Source organism: Mus caroli, unplaced genomic scaffold (genome assembly GCF_978045245.1).
Source record: "Mus caroli unplaced genomic scaffold, Mus_caroli_1 scaffold_19, whole genome shotgun sequence".
Classification (NCBI taxonomy): domain Eukaryota; kingdom Metazoa; phylum Chordata; class Mammalia; order Rodentia; family Muridae; genus Mus; species Mus caroli.
This window is the reverse complement of record NW_028227274.1, coordinates 79,066,462-79,084,675: the sequence shown is the minus strand read 5'-3', so window position 1 is coordinate 79,084,675 and position 18,214 is coordinate 79,066,462. Positions and strand designations below refer to the sequence as shown.

Genomic DNA, 18,214 nt, shown 5'->3' with positions numbered 1-18,214 from the left:
TGAGTGGTTATACAAGCTTGCAATTCTACCAGCAATGGAGGAGTGTTCCTCTTTCTCCACATCCTTGCCAGCATCTGCTGTCACCTGAATTTTTGATCTCAGCCATTCTGACTGGTGTGAGGTGGAATCTCAGGGTTGTTTTGATTTGCATTTCCCTGATGATTAAGGATATTGAACATTTTTTCAGGTGCTTCTCAGCCATTCCATATTCCTCAGTTGAGAATTCTTTGTTTAGCGCTGTACCCCATTTTTTAATGTGGTTATTTGAATTTCTGGAGTCCAGCTTCTTGAGTTCTTTGTATATAGAACAATTTTTTAAAAAAGATAGTTTCACTTTGTAGCTCAGGCTAGCCAGGAACTCAATGCATAGCCCAGACTAGTCTTTAGCACTCACAGTCCTATTTTTGACTCATGTATAGTGGTTTTCAGTGCATTTCTTTGTATAGCTATTACTTAGGATAGCTCTGGGCATTATAGTGTATATAGGTATAATGCATCCCAGTATACTGTTGATATTTTAAGGGTAAGATTTGCCTCTTTATGTTCTTTTATCCATTTTCTGGTAATAGACTTGTAATGTTATATGTAAGTTTCACAGTTTAAAAGTATATAAATGTTTCATTTATGTATTTTCGGAAGCCCACATCTGACAGTTACAATTTCTACTTTTTCTCTCAATTCAGAAACCTCATGAAGAGGAAGTCTTGGATTATAGTTATTGCCTTTCCTCTTGACTGCTTATTTTCTGATATCCTAGAATTCCTTATTTCTGCTCCATCTAAACAGTGTGTAGCCATTCTTTTCGTTTTCCTTCAACTGAGGATGTTTCCGTTTTCCCATCATTTCTGAAGGTTAATTTTACAGGCATAGCAATTGTCCCCTTCACAGTTTCACTTTCTATGCTTTGAGGTTTATGGGTTTTAGACAGCCTTGGCTTGAAAATATTAAATGGAATTTACAGAAACAATTTAGATGTTTAAAATTATGTGCTGCTCTGAATATTTATGAAGTCTAGTGGTCTTACTCCTTCCTTCTGAGATGTGAACCACCTCCTCTGTGCTTTCTCTCTATTACCCAATGATCAACCACTTGAAAGCTTTCGCTACTGTTGTGGCGTTGACTGTTCTGGAAGTTCAGTGCTTAAATGATCCCCATTTTACCTGATATATTTCCAAGTACAAAAGACATGAATCTGGCCATCTCCTTAGACATATATTGTTACACACTGTATTATTACAGGAGTGTATGTTAAAAAAGTCACTACTGTGTATATTGTTTAGTAATGTATGGTTTCAGACACTCACCAGCAGACATTCTTGGAGGAAAAGAATAAAGAACTGTATTGCGACTGGAATGACAGTCCATCCAGCATTTGAAAAGTGTTAGACCACTTCCTTGAGCTGCCGTGATTTCTGGTGAGAGATCTGCTGTCAGCTGAGTTGATTCACTCATCACTACAGCCTTTAAAGAAAACTCAGGAGTTTGATGGTTGCACTTTTGCATGGGTTTCTTTTGACTTAATTTTTCTTTCCCTAGTAAGACTTCAGAAGTCTTTTCTTGAGGTTTTGTTTTGTTTTGTTTTGTTTTATTTTTTTCCCCAGATCCTGACTGTCTTTTGCTTGTGGTCCATTTCCTGTTCAGATTGGGCAGTTCCTGTTCTGTCTTGTTAACCAGATCGTCCTTTTGTTCTGCTCTGAGCCCGCCTTTTCCATTTTGAATTTTCAGTTGGTTCTTCTTCCTGTTAGCTCTCTTCATTGGATTAGCTTTCCTATTCTTTACTCATGTGTTCATGATGCCCCCCCCCCCCCCCCCCCCCCCCCCCCCCCCCCCCCGGTCTCTATTCTGTAGCTCTGTCTGTTCTGGACTCTCCATGTAGACCTAGTTGCCTTACACTCAGACATGCCCCTGGCTCTGCGGCTGCTTCCTGGGTGCTGTGCTTAGTCTCTCTCTCTCTCTCTCTCTCTCTCTCTCTCTCTCTCTCTCTCTCTCTCTCTCTCTCTCTCTCTCTCTCTCTCTCTCTCTCGTCTCTCCAGACGAGGTCCCTTGCTGAATCTGCTCGCACTAGCTGGCTAGGGTGGCTGGGTAATGAGCTCAAATGCCTGCCCTGCAGGTCTTTGTGTCCTCATCTCAGGTTATAGACAGTGCTATGTATCTGATGTGGAATTCAGGCAGTTTATCATCTGCAGAGCATTTTTTTTTTTTTAAATGATAGCTTTCTAAAACTCATGTCAGAGTATTTTGTTATCTGTAATTTTGATGTTAACATCTCTGATTCTCTTTTTTCTAATTCAAGTTGAGATTTTCCTTTTATTCTGTTTTCATTGCATCCTGAACATTCTGAGTTTTAAGTGATGAGATTTAATTCTTCATTTTACCAGACTTCCTGTGATACCATGTTCGTAGTAGGTGGGGAATGTGGAAGACACTGTCTTGAAGGGCCAGGTTTCTTGCATAACTTTGACACCTGAGAGAAGTGTGTCCTGTTTGCTTCCATTTGAGATGCCCACTCGTCTTTTTCTGGTGACTGAAGCCTGAAGGCCCCAGGGATCTGACCTCAAAAGATTTCACATATCATATTCTTTCCTTCCCTCTTCTCACCCCCCTTCAACTGTGTGTGTGTATGTGTGTGTGTGTGTGAGAGAGAGAGGGGGGGGGGAGATATCAGGGTGTTGTTTGTCCATGTTTGTTAGTGCTTTTTCTTCTTTTTTTCTAAACTCAAAGTGGTGAGTTACTGGCTTTGCATAGAGGCACTTGCCATAACATAACAGCTAAACTTCATTGTTTAAAAAGAGACTCATGCTGAGAACAGATGGGTATTGTCTGATTATCTGCAAAAATTAGTGTTTCTTGGTAGATGTAACACAGATTTTTATAATGCTGGCTTTCTTATTTTGAGGATCTATACATAATTTCATTTGAATCTTAAAAGTTTTATAGTTATGATCTAATATAGTAATTATAAAGATTTTTTTCTTTGATAACTACAGCTGAAGGGTCTGGCTTGTTTGTAGTGTTGGGGATTGAGCCTAGAACTCTATGTTAGTGGTGCTCAGTCTCAACAATGAGTGCTAAGATGATGGATGCTATTCTACTTGTTTCAGGCCCAGAGTTTCTTTGGAGTTTCAGAAGTGTTTATAGAAGTTAATAAAGATTTTTCATTGGGATAGGTCACCTTGAAAATAAGAAATTCTTTACGCGTGTCAGAATAGGCATGTTTCATTTATTTTCACATATCTCAAAGTATTATTGTGAAGAAGAATTGGTAATAGGGTCCATAACAAATATAGACTACTAGAATTTATGTCCCGAGCTAACAGGCCTTAAAAGTTTTTATGTTTATTTAATATTGGATATTATATTATTAATTCTAGTTCACAACATTCTTTCTATGTATAGTGATGGTATAATTTCTTATTCCAGAATATTTTTAGGTTTCTTATACAACTTTTTAGAAATCAGTGATTTATTGGGGCTGGAGAGATGCCTTAGTGGTGAGGAACACTGGCTTCTTTTGCAGAGGCTCTGGGTTCTATTCCCAGCATCCCATGGCAGTTTATAATCATCTGTTACTACAGTTGCAGGGAATCCAGTGCCCTCAGGTGGCCTTTATGAACACTAAGCATACATGCGGTACAGAGGCATGCATGGCAGACAAAATACCCATACACATAAGAAATAAATACTTAAAAGACGAGAGAGGAGGGAGGGAGAGGAAGGAAGAGGAGGAGAGAGGAGAGAGAACTAGTTCAAGATTGTAGTCACTTTTCACCTTAAGGGACTGGCTAGTCTTCCTTAGTGTTCCTTGCTTTTTCCAACCAAGACCGTGGCATGTTTTCAGATACCATCTCCTTAATTACTTTGATGGTGATAGTACTGGTCATCACTGCTTTAGTTGTAGTTTTAGTCTATTTTGTGCTACAAAGCAGACTGTTTCGAGTCTAGGTAATGTATGAAGGGCAGAAACTGCTTTCTTAACAGTTCTAAAGGCTGTGTGTGGTTCAGTGTTAAGGCAAATCAATCCAAGCATGTCTTCTTCCTGTTCTTCCTGTGTGTCAGAAGAGCATGAAAGAGCCACTCCCATTTCTGTTGGCATTCACTCTTTGTCTTTTCATGCATTTGGTGAGTTCTTTGTACCGACTGTGCCTCTACCTTCCATAAGCCATTTTCATGGCAGGGGACAGAGCATTCCAGCCCTAGTACCCTTTTTGCTTTTCCCTGTTAGAGGCACGGGAGGCTGGGTTTCTCATCAGCCTCTTAGGAATGCCTCCTGGCTGACAGACACTGCTGCACTGTGCAGCTCTAGTCAATGGAGGACATCTGCACAGCGCTCACTGGCTGAGTTGTTTCCTTCTCTGTTGGTATGCAGGCATCCGAAAGTTTTGAATGTCGGATACATCTTAGATTAATGTACTTTAATATAAAGTCTCAGGATTTTTATTGGGATAGAAACAGTAGAGCTGTCAGATGCTTAAGTGTAAGTGTAAGCTGCCCACTCCTTGACCTCCCTCACAGTCCTGGAAACTCTATGGCCTGCAGTACTTGAGCAGTCTGTTGAAAGCCTGTTGCAGTAGCTGAGGTGGCATGTCCTCCTTGAATGAGCGGTACACTTGGGTCCATGTCATTGCTTCTGTTTTCTTTGTTCACATTGTTTTTACTCATTTAAAAAAATGTTCCAAGAATTATACTTAATTACTGGGAACGCTGATTTCTCTTGAGTGACAAACCAATTAAGTGTGTATGACACCAGGCAACAAAGACACTTAGGATTCTATGCTTATCCTGCCTCTGGGGAAAAAAATACATTATTCATCATCTCATTGTTTTTAAATACTGAAGTAAAAATTTCAATACAATAGGAAAATTGCTTTGGAGGGGGAATAAATTGCTTGCCAGTTCAGAGGCTACATTTCTGGAGTCTAGGGTACTAAACTTGGTGTTGCTCATTTTCTCAGCCTCCTGAACTCCTCCTGCTGCTTTTCTAGAGATAAAGTTGGCATGCCTGTGACTCTCTCAACAGGATCACTGAGAGAAACTCAGTGGAAAAAACAAAAATGAAACTCAAATCATATATACATATATATATACACACACACATATACATATACACACATATATACATATATATACATATATATATATGCACACATATACATATACTGGTGTTCTGCAGTTTGATTGCATTTTGGATAAATAGTCATTTTTCTGCTTTATGTAGAAACTTTGCTCAAAGACATAATCTTATGCAGGAAAAGAAAAAGGACCTTTTCAGGGAAAATACTTTCTTCGGCTCTTTCATGGATTTCCCCCTAAATCATCTAAAATGTAATACACTGTTGCCTGTAGCCTCAGGAGCTCCTTGCAGAGACCCACTCTGTAGAAGTCAGGATGCTTGACTTAGGCTGAAGAAGAGAACTTCAGGCCAAGTCAGTGTGAAGTAGAAATACAGATTTAAGCTAGGTGTTTGTAAGGAAAGACAGGCCTAAAACAGCTTACGTAGTGACAGACAAATATCTTTAATCCCAAGACAAAAGAAGTGGAGGCTGACTGATCTCCGAGTTCCAGGTCAGCCTGGCCTACATAGTTAGACACTGTCACACACAGACAGACGCACGCGTGCAAGCACAACTAAGTAAGTAAGTAAGTAAGTAAAAACGTAAAACAGTACTGGGCTCCTCAGGTCAAGGCACTTGCTCTGCAAGCCCAAGGAGATGGAAGGACAGAACCAATTCCTCAAAGTTGCCCTCTGACCTCTACATGTCTACAGACATGTCTACACATGTATACTAAGAAACTAAAGGGAAGGGTAGGTACTGTTACATGCCCTTAAATGGGCATGGGCTTCTTGAAATAGGCTCATTTAAGTTTCTCCATAAAAGCTATCCACATAATTTTTTGTGGCTTTTGAAATTATTGTGAGAAATTAAAAGATTTAATGAAAAGCAAGTTTTAGTAAACTTTATCTAAGGATTCTTTCTTTAGGAAATGAGATCATAGGTTGGGATGTGTTTTAGTGGTAGAGTGCTTACCTAGCTCTGTGGAACTGAAGCTGGGGTTTCTATCCCCATACAGCTAAAACTCTGGTGGGCTTAGAATATGGAGACAAGGAGTTTAAGACCATACCCATCTACATAGTGAGTCTGAGGCCAATTTGGGGTACATGAGACCCTGTCTTAAAACTACTACCCTCCCCCATCCAACATCCCAACAAATAAAAGAATGAGATCATGAGGCAGTTTCTGAGGTACATTGATAGTTTATAGGCTCATAAGATAAATGCATGGCTTACAAGGTTCAAAGGACTGCCTTATTATATAAGCAGATCACAGACCAAGACATGTTTTTACTGAAAACAAGGTTCCTAGTCTTGTGAGCCCTTCTTGATTCTCCATCAGCAGGGTTTAGGAGCCTTTCCTTTCCTATGATTAGTATCCCATTTTCCTGACACAGATCAGCCCATCATATGTGTGTGTTGTTTTATGTGTATGTGTGCTTTGACTGCATGTGTGTATGTATGTATGTATGTACTCTGTGTCATGGTGCCTATAGAAGCCAGGAGAGGGTGTCAGATTCCCTGGAAATGGAGTTATGGACAGTTGTGAGCCCCACGTGAGTGCTGGGAACTAAACCTGGATCCTCTTCAAGAGCCACAAGTGCTCTTAACCCCTGAGCCATCACTTCCTCCCTCCCTGATGCATTTAGCCAGGTCTTTGGTCATGGGTATCATAACCTTTTCCATTTCTTTGGTTCCTCTTTTAAACAGCTCAGGGTAGTTACTGTTGTCTTTTTAGGTAAAGTTGTACATTTGTTTAACTCCATGGGTAAAGTTCTGCTCTTTAGTAGCTGTATATCACTGTATGGTAACAAGAAGGCTTGTAATAAATCTTCACAAATTGTTCACTATTCCCACCAGCATGAAGAATGTCCATCCAAGACTACTAAGCATGTTAAATGTTAAGAATCACTTTTTAAAATGGTAGGTAGCGATGCATGTCTGTTATTCCACCACTAAGGAGACTGGGACAATAAAGTCTCAAGCTTTATTTAGGCCAGCCTGAGCTGTAGAGTGAGCCCCTACCTCAGACAATAACAGGAGAATTACTTTATCCACTTGAAAAACAAGGCAAAGCGCATTTTACATCCTTCTTAGAAACAATTATTCTCAGGTTTAGAACTTGTAAGGAACAGTAATAATTTGAAATGAGACTAAAACTCTTTTCTGATGCTTCCCTGGTACTGTGTGTTTTGTCCATGATCGCCTCTTCATCCCCAGCACTTGCACATCGCTGCTCAACTTGAACGCCTCTGCTCTCTGCTCCTTCTAGAACCTTCATTAGTTGGCTGCTTTCTAGTATATTGGGAAGTACAACATTACTGCTGTGATGATACCTGATAAAAACAAAGAAGGGTTTATTTTGGTCCTGAACAGTATGTATGGTGTATCCTCATTGGGAGAGAGAGGAATGTGAGGCTCCTGGCCACATTGTATCCACAGTCAGGAAGCAGAGAGGCCATGTTAGTACCCAGTATATTTCATGTAGGATCTCAGTCTATGGGATGAATCCACACACACTGAGAATGGGTTTTCCCTCTTCAGCCAAACCTTGCTTGAGACCTTCTTCTCATGGATATAGGCAGACAATAAAGATGACCTCACAGGAAGGCTTCCTGGATTTATTTTCTTTCTAGATCTCTTTTTGTGAGTGAGTTGTTAGTTTACTTGTTTTTGTCCTGTGTGTTTGTGAGCTTCATATGAGCAAAGCATGTGTGCTGGTTTAATGTGTTGCGCTCACTGCCTAGGCCGAGCGTAGCACACACAGGCACTGAAGTGTCTAGTGCTAACGTACTAATGTGCTTCGGCATAGTTTTGTGAATTTGCCTGGATTTCTTTGTGAATTGCCTTTGCTCATTTGTCATCTGAAGTGTGCTATATTTTTTGTAAGAACTGTTTATAAAGATGACCCCCACCCCATGCCCTCTGCAGTGCTGCAGAGCAGAGACCTCTGCAGTGCCTGCCTGGTGCCCGGTAGAAGTCAGCACTTAGTTTGGTCATTGTCATCAGGTCTCCTAGGCTCTAGAGCTCTTAATTGAAGAATCAGGAGGTCCTTTGCATTCTGCTTTTTAGTATGTGACATGTTCTCTAGGGGAGTGGCTCTCTAGCTTCCTAATCCTGTGACCCTTTACTACAGTTCCTCACACTGTGACCCCCAACCATAAAATTTATCTCATTGCTACTTCATAACTGTAATTTTGCTACTGTTATGAATTATAATGTAAATATCTGTGTTTTCTCATTGGTCTTCGGTGACCCCTGTAAAAGGGTCATTGGACACTTAGGGGTCATGACCTACACAGGTTGACAGCCACAGTTCTATATGATTCTTTTGTTTGTTTGTTTGTTTGTTTGTTTTTTTTTTTTTGGTTTTTCGAGACAGGGTTTCTCTGTGTAGCCCTGGCTGGCCTTGAACTCACTTTGTAGATCAGGCTGGCCTCAAACTCAGAAATCCGCCTGCCTCTGCCTCCCGAGTGCTTATGCCACCATGCCCAGCTCTATATGATTCTTGAATGAAGTTGCAATTTTGGTTTTTGTGTAAGGAGTTACATTTTCCTTTTTATCTCATTGATGATTGGTTTTGGCCTCCACAAAGTGTGGGTAGATTTTAAAGATATCTTTCTGTTACTGTTTAAAAAAATACCTTCTGACAAGAGAATATATGTGGTATGATTTTACTTACTTTAAAGCTGACAAGTTGGGTGTGGGTAGATAGTATTTAGGTCCCAGTGGTTGCTAGTATTGTGTGTTTTTAGCTCGTCTTTGATTCACCTTTCTGTAAACAGAAGAGTTGTGGTCTAGAGTGGCCTTGTTAATTTCACATTTGATTTCTATCAGTTTTGTTGCATGTGCTTTCAAGATCTGGTGCTAGTGTGTGCTTGTTTAAGATTATTATATTTTATTGGTGAATTATGCCTTTTAAATTACATTAGTTCCAGCTGATTTAAAAAAATGCTTTTGGGGGCTGAAGAGAGATGACTCACCTGAATTCAGTTCACAGCGGACATGTTAGGCAGCTAACAGCCTTGTGTAACTCCAGCTCCTAGCAATCTGAGGCGCCCCATGGCTTCCCACACTACTTGGCATGCGCTTACATACATATACACTTAAATAAAAATATACCTCTAAAAATGTCTTAGTTGTCTTAGTTAATACAGCCATGTAGCTTTCTTTTGAGGAGTCTTCACACCATGTCATTTCCATTCTTTTATTTTTAATTTTTCAATCCTACTTATTCCTTTACTTAAGGCAGCTCCTTGAGGTGGTGACTTTTGTACTCCAGAGACTGTCTGACGGTGCAAAGACACTGTTGGACGACTTTTCCTGTCCCAACAAGGGCTGATGCTGTTGGTATTTAGTACCTAGAACTGCGCTCCTTTTGAACTTAGGCTGTGCACAGGACAACAGTCCACGGTAAGGAATATGTGGTCAAGATGTAGACTGTGCTCTGTGAGGGACCTCAGTGAAGGTTACAATATCCAAAGCTAGTTTAGCAGTGCACCTTGAGCAGTGTTATCTTCCCACGTCATGAAAAAGCAGAGGGCCCACCACGTCTTACACTCCTGTCCTGGTGGGCTTCACAGTGTTACAGTGAGACTCACCCCACACAGCTGTCATTTTACATTGCATGGCCCTGCACATGTGTAAAGAACTTTTGTTGTTGTTGTTCTTGGCTCTTAAAATTCTGAATTTCCTCCTGATACTGTTATTATCTTGAAACTTTGCTTAGCATTCTTTAGGGCAGAGCTGCTGACAAAAAAAAAAAATGTCTTTTTGGTTTTCCTTCATCTGAGAATGTTTTGGGTTGTTGGATATAACATTCTGTCTGGTATAAACCCAAGTTTCCAGAAAAAAAAGAAGTTACATCTGTGTAAAGATGTTACAAAACTAACTAAATGACTGACCAGAACTTAATGGTTATGGAGGGTGTCAACACAACACCGGAGGCCCAGAGCCATGTCATCTGCGCCTGTTTCAGTTCCTTTATAAACATTTATTTCCCATTGTGTGTCTGACCCAACAGCCTGTAACATTTTTACATTTTTTCAATTAGCATTTTCAAACAATTTGGAAGGTTGTTCTTGCTCCCATGTCTCCCTCTGTATCTTCTACTTACCTCCCTTCCCGGCCCCCATGCCCTGGCCTGCCACATAGTCAGTCCTCCTCCCACTTTGATGTCACCTGTTGCCTTCTTACTAAATACCCTTCTTCTCCTCTCATGGTCTGCTTTCCAGTAGTGAAGCCTCCATGCTTGTCCCCTTGCAAATAAGAGTTTACATGGGAGAGAGAACACGTGATTTTTCTGCATTAGCTCAGGTGATGCTCTACATTTCTGTTGGCTGCATTTTCCTGCAAAGTTCCTTTTCTTTTACAGCTGTATTAATCCCATTGTGGTATATATTCATTGTGCGTTCTGTAGTGACTGAAGTAGTTTCCACTCTTTCCAGCCGTGAGTATAACTTCCATTTTCCTATATTCAACATTTGTTGTATCTTTTCTTGCTGCCATTCTGACTGGGCATCTTGAAGCAATTTTGAATGGCTAACAATGTTGAACACTTCTAAACACACTCATAGGCCATTTGCACTTCTGTGTTTGAGGACTATCTGTTCATTCATTAGCTCTTTTGACCATTAGCAGATCTCTCTCTCTCATTTTGCAGTTCATAAATATATGTAATATATATACATATATATATATTCATATTCTGGATAATCCTGTCTGTAGTATATGTGGCTCAACTTTTGCTGGCAAAATTAATTCTCATAGGGCATCTGCTAACTCTGTTGACAGTTTTCCCTTCATAAACAGAAACTTTTAAAATTTCATTTTGTCTCATTTGTAATTCTTAGGGCTATTTCCTGATTTATTAAAGTCTGGCTCAGAGAGTACTTGCCTGTCTCCATATTGAATTATATTCACTATCACCTCACTTGCTTTGTATCAGGGTAAACCTTTAAAATGTATACTTTGCAGATCACTATCTTCTGCTGACAGAAAAGCTAAGTAAACATCACAGGGCATCGGGTCCTACAGCAGATTCTTTCCCCTGCTTTGCTCTAACCTGCCAACCTGTAGTCTCCACTAGGGTTTGGTAAATGACGTAGTGATGACTTGCTTTGATTCATAAGAAGATGATCTTAGTGTATCAGCCTCTATGGTGGAACGTGTTTTTATGGGCAGCCAAAATCCATGTTCCTGGACTTTAGTCACCCACTGGACTCAGAACAAACAGTCTCTTATTGTCTTTGGAGTAAGTGCTGTGTTTTGGGTCATTACAGTTCTTTTCCTTTGGCTTTTTAAAAATTAAGTTCCTCTGTCCCAGAGCTTCCATTTTCTTCTGGAGATGTTTGCAAGTGTTTGAATACATGTTCCTCTATATTCTGCCAGCCATGTTAGTTTGGAATACTTCTCTCTTTATGTGGAGAGTAAATTTAAGTGTTCTCTCCCCCTTTCTTGTTGTACTTGTGGGCTCTGATTCTGTTTACCTTTTGTATGAATCTGGGATGAAGGAGTTGGGGTTCAGCTTGAACCACTTGGCTGCAGAAACTCAGAGGTGTGGTTCATTATTTTTCAATCTGAGATGATGCCTTCCATAGAAACCCATTGTAAAATTAAGTGAAATAGCAATTAATGAATCATCATAGTAGTTTTTGAAAAACTGTTATCAAAAGGTAAGTCTTTTTAGTGTCAGATTGTGTTTGTGATTGAAGACCGTGTTGATGGTAGAGCTGTTTCTTTAATGTAAGAGTCATACTTAAGTGATAGAGCACTTTCTAGCATGTGTGAGGCTCTAGGTTCAGCCCCTAGTAACACACACATGTTTGTACATGCATGCACACATGTCTACACACAAACACATGCATACATACATACAAATACACAGACTGTTGAGCTTGCAAAGGTATGCCAGTTGAGTTTTTTTTTTTTTCATTGAGTATAATTTTAGTATAGGTATGACAGAGATGCTGAATAAATGGGACTACCATGATTGTCATCTCTGACAACAAACCCAGGACCGTGCTCAGAACTTTCACTATGTAGACAACTGTGCTTTCTCAAAAATCACCTTCTAGAACTTTGGTGACTGCACAGTTGTGCAATATATCGTAGAGATGTAGATTTTTGGCCACGAGGAATCCTCCAGGTTATTTTCTTACTGAGCTGAATGCAGTGAGTGGGTTTTAGACAGCCATGGTCATGTGGTCTCTCAACTGCGTCTCTCAGAGGTCAGTCTGAGATTATAGCATGAGGATTGTCAGCTGCTTCAGCTAGCACAGGCTTCCTTGCACAACCTTTTTCTTACTTGTCTACTATTGAGAATTAATCCTCCACCCCAAAGGGAAGTAATATCATTATGTAGTAGGTTTCTGTTTTTAAACAATGGTTTGCCTCAGTTGAAGGCAGCTTAGTTTGAGAAAAACAAAAATGATGTCTTAGTTACATTTCTGTTGCTGTGAAGGGACAGCATGGCCAAGGCAACTTATAAAAGAAAGCATTTAATTGGGGGCTAGATTAGTTTCAGAGGGTGAGTCCAATACCATTGTGGCTGGGAGCTTGCTCCTAGGCAGGCAGGCAGGCAGTATAGTAGTAGCTGAAAGATTATATTTGATCTGTAGGTTGGAGGCAGAGAGCAGGGTTCGGGGGGGCTAGTATGGGCTTTTGAAACCTCAAAGCCCACTTTCAATGACACACCTTCTCCAAGGCCACACTTCCTAATTTTTCCTAAAACAGTTCAGCCAACAAGGGACCAAGCATTCAAACATGAGATTTTGGAGGCCATTCTCAATTCAAACCACTGCAGGTGATTAGTAAAATTTGGCCTGATGTTATTCTAGATGAAATAAATGTACTGTAACAGAAGACTGCTTAGCTCTCTGTTCTTACCTTTAACTAGGTACCAGCTGGAGGATGAGTCTGCCCATTTGGATGAAATGCCACTGATGATGTCTGAAGAAGGCTTTGAGAATGATGAAAGTGATTACCACACATTACCTCGAGCTAGGATAACACGGAGAAGGAGAGGACTGGAGTGGTTTGTCTGTGGAGGATGGAAGTTCCTCTGTACCAGGTTTGTCGTCTGTTGCTACCTGATAATTACATATGTAACTTTAGCAGCTAGCTTATGTGTTAGGTGTTGTGTCTGTTATGTTGGTATGAAGACTAAGGAAAATGCCGTCATTGTGGAGGATACTAGCAACATCAGTCCACATCAGAGGATGCTGTTATGAAAGGGAAAAATACAGTTGATTATTTTATGAGACATTTTAATGATTAAAACCTGGGGAAATTAGGAACTTTGTGCTGATGCATAGTAGAATGTCATGTGGAATGTCAGTGTAAATGGCGTTCTTTCTTTGTCAAAAGGGTTAATATGAACTTTAAAAGTATAATTTAATAACAATGTAATTATGTGCATTATTCAGCTTTAATGATTTGACTTGGACTAGAATTCTTCTGTTTAATCAAGTTATTAAGTTAAAAATTCTTCAGATGTCAGGGCATTTCCATGGTATTAAGTTAACACGGTCTGATTGCCTTTGACTGGATAAAGTGCAGCTGTTTGCCTCGAGTGCCATCCCACGGAGTCACGTGTCCATTAGACTGAATCTTTTAAACGATGAGTTGAGACCATTTACACTTAAGGTTCTTATAGAAAATGGGTTTGGTATTGTCTGCAAGATTTTGGTGATGTTCTGTTTTGTTGGATTATTGGGATTTCTTTCCTTTTCCTGAGTTAGTTTTGAGGGCTTTATTGCGTTGCTGTTTTGGACATGGTTCCTTTTAAGCCTGGTTTATTTATCTGGAGTTCCATGAGCCTTCCTTTCCCCACTTTAGAGTCTTCTAAGAACTTCCTGTGTGCTGGCTTGGTTATATCATGGACTGCCTTACTTCAGACTCCTTTATCTATCAAGGTTGCACTGCAGCTTTGCAAGAGATTAGTGTTGGTTCACAGTAGTTTACTTTTAGGCCATGGAATATTTCATTCTAAGCTCTTCTGGCTTTTCTGGTTGCTCTAAAAACTCTGGTAATTGTGATATTTCTGCCTTTGTATTTAAGTTGTATTACTCAGGCTGTTTTTAGGATTTGTTTTTTACTTTGTATTTCTGACATCCTGACTATCGTATGTTACAGAGAGTCTCTTCGCTGTCATGTCTATTTGGCGTTCTATTACCTCTTATGTTTAGAAGCCTACTTCCTAGAAATTTGGAGGAGAAATTTTACCCCGTCTATTCCATTCGATTTTACTTCTGCTCCTTCTCTAGCTCCATGAAGTCTCAGGTTTGGCCTGTTGACTGCATCAGACTTCTCGGAACTAGCTCTCCTGTGCCTTACGTTCCTGTGTGTGTCTCTGTGTTACTTTCGTGACTTTGTCCTCCCTCTCTGAAATGCTGATGTTAACGCTGATAGCTGCTGTGGACTTTATTTGGCTGACCATCTCCTTTATTTCAGTTATTTCTGTTTGATTGTTTTTCAGTGTTTCAATCTTGCTAATTTTTCCTCCATATTTTGAACTTCAGTTTTAATTTATTGTTATGTTTATTTTAGAGATTTTCTTGTCAAGGTCTTGGTTAGGGTTCTTATTAATTCATGTATGTTTGTTTGATCTGATCATTAATTCATTTGAACAATAAGACTAAATTCTTTCTCAGACATTTTAGCTCTCTAATTTTGGACTCCCTTCTATGGGAGTTGGTTGGTTGGTGATAGGTCTGGGTGGTAGATGTGCCATATTTTTTGTTTGACTTTGTCTGTTGTAGTAGGTTTATTTTGACGTTTTCTTCCAAGCCTTTGGGATATTCTCTTTTCTATAAGTCTTCTTAGAGGAATAGATGCATGAAATTCATCTAAAGGGACTGATGAAGTGATCCTCTATTGGCTATGTGGCAACAGTACCAAGGATGGGACTGGACACCTAACACCAAGGTGACCAGATGGCATGAAAACCTGGTCACCCTTTGCATTCTCTATGCTTGCTAGATACAGGATATAGAACTTCAGGTCCAAATGAACTCTGTCTTTTCTCTGAGGATGATGGTTAGAGCCACAGTCCCAAAGTAACCCCTGGGGCCATAATAGTACAGACACTAGTTCCTTCAGTGGCCACTGGAACCTCAGAGATGAGAATCTCATACCCACAGTGACCTTAGAGACTCCCCTGGGGACCGTGGGCACACTGGAGGCCCAGCCCAGCCCTATACTGACCTCTGAAACCACTGGACTGTATTCCTGGTTGCAGGATGCTCTTTGGTCCTACAAGCCTGAGGCCTGAGCACTATTTCTCTCTGATTCTGCAGGAGCCTGAGACCTGAGCACTGGCTCCCTCTGATGCCACTAATGCTACGTACATTAGTAAACACATTTTCTGATTTTTTTCCTCCTTGACAACTTTTGTTTTTAAGTGGAATATATAGCTATTTTACATGTTACATGTATATAGTACTTTCTTCATGGACTACTAAGAATATATTTGAAAATGTATATCAATAGCAAAAGGACCTGGGCTTAAGAATATTGAAATAGCTCAATAAAATCTATAGATGTACTTATAAAGTGCTTGATATGGATAAATTGTGACCCTGTGGAAACAGCTAATAGAACCAACTGTGCTAGGTTGATAATCAGTAGCTAGGGCATTAATGTATGCTCCATTGCCTTATGGGATGTGTAGCATGAGATATCCTCACATTCTTGTTTGGCGTGGAGGGTGTCCTATAACTAACTATCACGTGTTTAGCCATCATCTTGGACCTAATTCTTTTGCTTATATATTTTCAGTTTTAAATGTTTGTTACTTTGCAGAATACCAGACATTCTTTTTTTTTTTTTTTTTTTTTTTTTGTTTTCGAGACAGGGTTTCTCTGTATAGCCCTGGCTGTCCTGGAACTCACTTTGTAGACCAGGCTGGCCTTGAACTCAGAAATCCGCCTGCCTCTGCCTCCTGAGTGCTCGGATTAAAGGCATGCGCCACCATGCCCGGCCAGACATTCTTATATTTGGAATTATTGCAATTACTTATGGTGGTTCTCACAGAAGATGTATAACATTTTTTAATTGCAGGAAGACGTTTTTAATGACTATTTCAGTACAATTTGATTGTTAGGATTATTCCTGGTTCTCAATGGCCCCTGCACATTGAGTAAAACCTTTGGGCTGTAGCTTGGGGAAGTGCTCATCTTGTAAGATGACATGAATATTATGTTGTTTTGGTCATGGCAATCAAAGATACTTGCTATTAGATACAATAGTCTAACTTTTAGGAGATAATAAGAAAGATAATATATTTTGGGAATTATTTGATTATAAATTTTAGAAGATAGATTCTTGACATATAAGTATATTTTATTTAATGCTAGAATACTGCTTTGATTGTAGAAACATTTATGAAAAGCTGATCCTAAAACATGTCAAGGGAAAGTGTAATTTGTGTATTATTGGATTTATTTATTAGAGTTGACAGCATAAAGCATTGTGTATGTCTAAAAGTGTTCTCTGTATAATCAGTAATATATGATACATAGAAATGTTATTAAGGAACTACCCAGTTATTCTTCTAGAGACTTTTGTTCCTTTTATTTTTTAGTGTTTTCTGATGTTTTACTTACATAACTTTGTCCTAAAAAAAAATTCCCGTAGTTTTTGGTTCTTTGCTTTTTTTTCTTAGCTCTATAAGTCAGTAAGGTTCAAACATACATTTTTGGTGAGACATAGGGTTTCACATTGTAGCACAGGCTGGCCTGGAACTCACTATTTTGTACAGTCTGGCCTCTGCTTTGGTGTCAATCTTTCTGTCTCAGCTTCCAAAGTGCTAGGATTACAAGTGTAACTTACCATACCCAGCTCTTAGAGTATTTTTTATTTATTTTTAGTTTATGTGCATTGGTGTTTTGCCAGCATGTGTGTCTATGTGAGATGTCAGATCCTCTGCAACTGGAATTACAGACAGTTGTAAGCTGCCATGTGGGTGCTAGGAATTGAACTGGGGTCCTCTGGAAGAACATCCATTGCTCTTAACTGCTAGGCCATCTCTCCAGCCCTATCAGAGTATTTTTAAAAAATATTTTTGAGGTTTATGCCTTTTTCTCTGAGCATTGGAATCGCCTAACTTCTTCTGGTGGAATTTATGGTTGATATGAACAAGTGGGATTTGAGGAGGCTTCAGTCTTTGCACACCTCCAGCCTATTATGAGCATATTTGTTCAGTTCTATTCAGTACTGTGGGACTTGATACTTGCTCTCTAACACCTGTTTAATTTCGTTTGTGCACAATGACATAATTAGCAATAACACATTTCCTAAATTTACAACGTATTTTTTTAAATGCGTAGCTTTGTATATTTAACATAGATTTGTCTTTGTATACTTATATATCAGATTAATTATTTGTAGCAGATCAAAATTTTGTAATACAATGTATTCCTATAAATTACTGTTGAATTTTAAAAGTGGAAAAGAAGTCTTTTTATAAGTAGCTGTATTCACTTTGAGGTACCTGACCCTGAGGTGTGGTGTTCTATAGGACTCACTATAATAATGGGAGCTTCTAGATCTCTTATGTCCCATGGAAGCTAGCTGAAGATCTGAGTTGTCAGTTTTAATTAAAATTAACAAGCCTGTCTGTGGCTACTGGATTGTGTATTGGATAGTGTCAGCGTGGGGTCTTGTTGTACCAGTTCAGTATTCAAGAATGATGACTTCTCAAGGACACCACCAGAAGACCTACAGAGTCAACTAACCTGGGTCACCAGCCAGGGAACATGCAGGTGCTGGGCCTAAGACGTTTGTAGCAGATGTGCAGCTTGGTCTTTATGTGGGCTCTCTAACAAGTGGATTGCATGGTTGGGCCTCAGTAGGAGAGGCTATGCCTACTCCTGCAAGGACTAGATGTCCCAGGGTGGGATGGTACCTTCTGTGAGAAGGGGAGGGGGCTGTGGGAGGAAGGATTGCTAAGGCTGGACCTGGGAGGAAGAGGACTGTGGGGCTGTTGTGATTGAGATGTAAAGTGAATAAAAAATAAATTATTGGAAAAAGAAGAATGGCGACTTTGTAATAGAATGTTCAGAGGCATAGGGTAATGATAAGTTAGCATTAGACAGAAAGATTAATGTCCAAGGAATATAGACAATCAATGTTGATTGCTAACTATGTAGACTTAGGTTAGAC

The 18,214-nt window shown here is 39.7% G+C and overlaps 1 protein-coding gene across 2 annotated transcripts in view; it reads left to right on the top strand.

Annotated features, from left to right (window-relative positions):
- The window catches only part of Atp9b (ATPase phospholipid transporting 9B), a 194,711-nt gene that overhangs the window by 3,337 nt on the left and 173,160 nt on the right, over window positions 1–18,214 (top strand). For both annotated transcript variants that reach the window (XM_021150340.2, XM_021150339.3), the window contains exon 2: window positions 12,948–13,121. In XM_021150340.2, coding sequence (XP_021005999.1) covers window positions 12,948–13,121 — 174 coding nt within the window. The remainder of the gene's footprint in view (window positions 1–12,947; window positions 13,122–18,214) is intronic.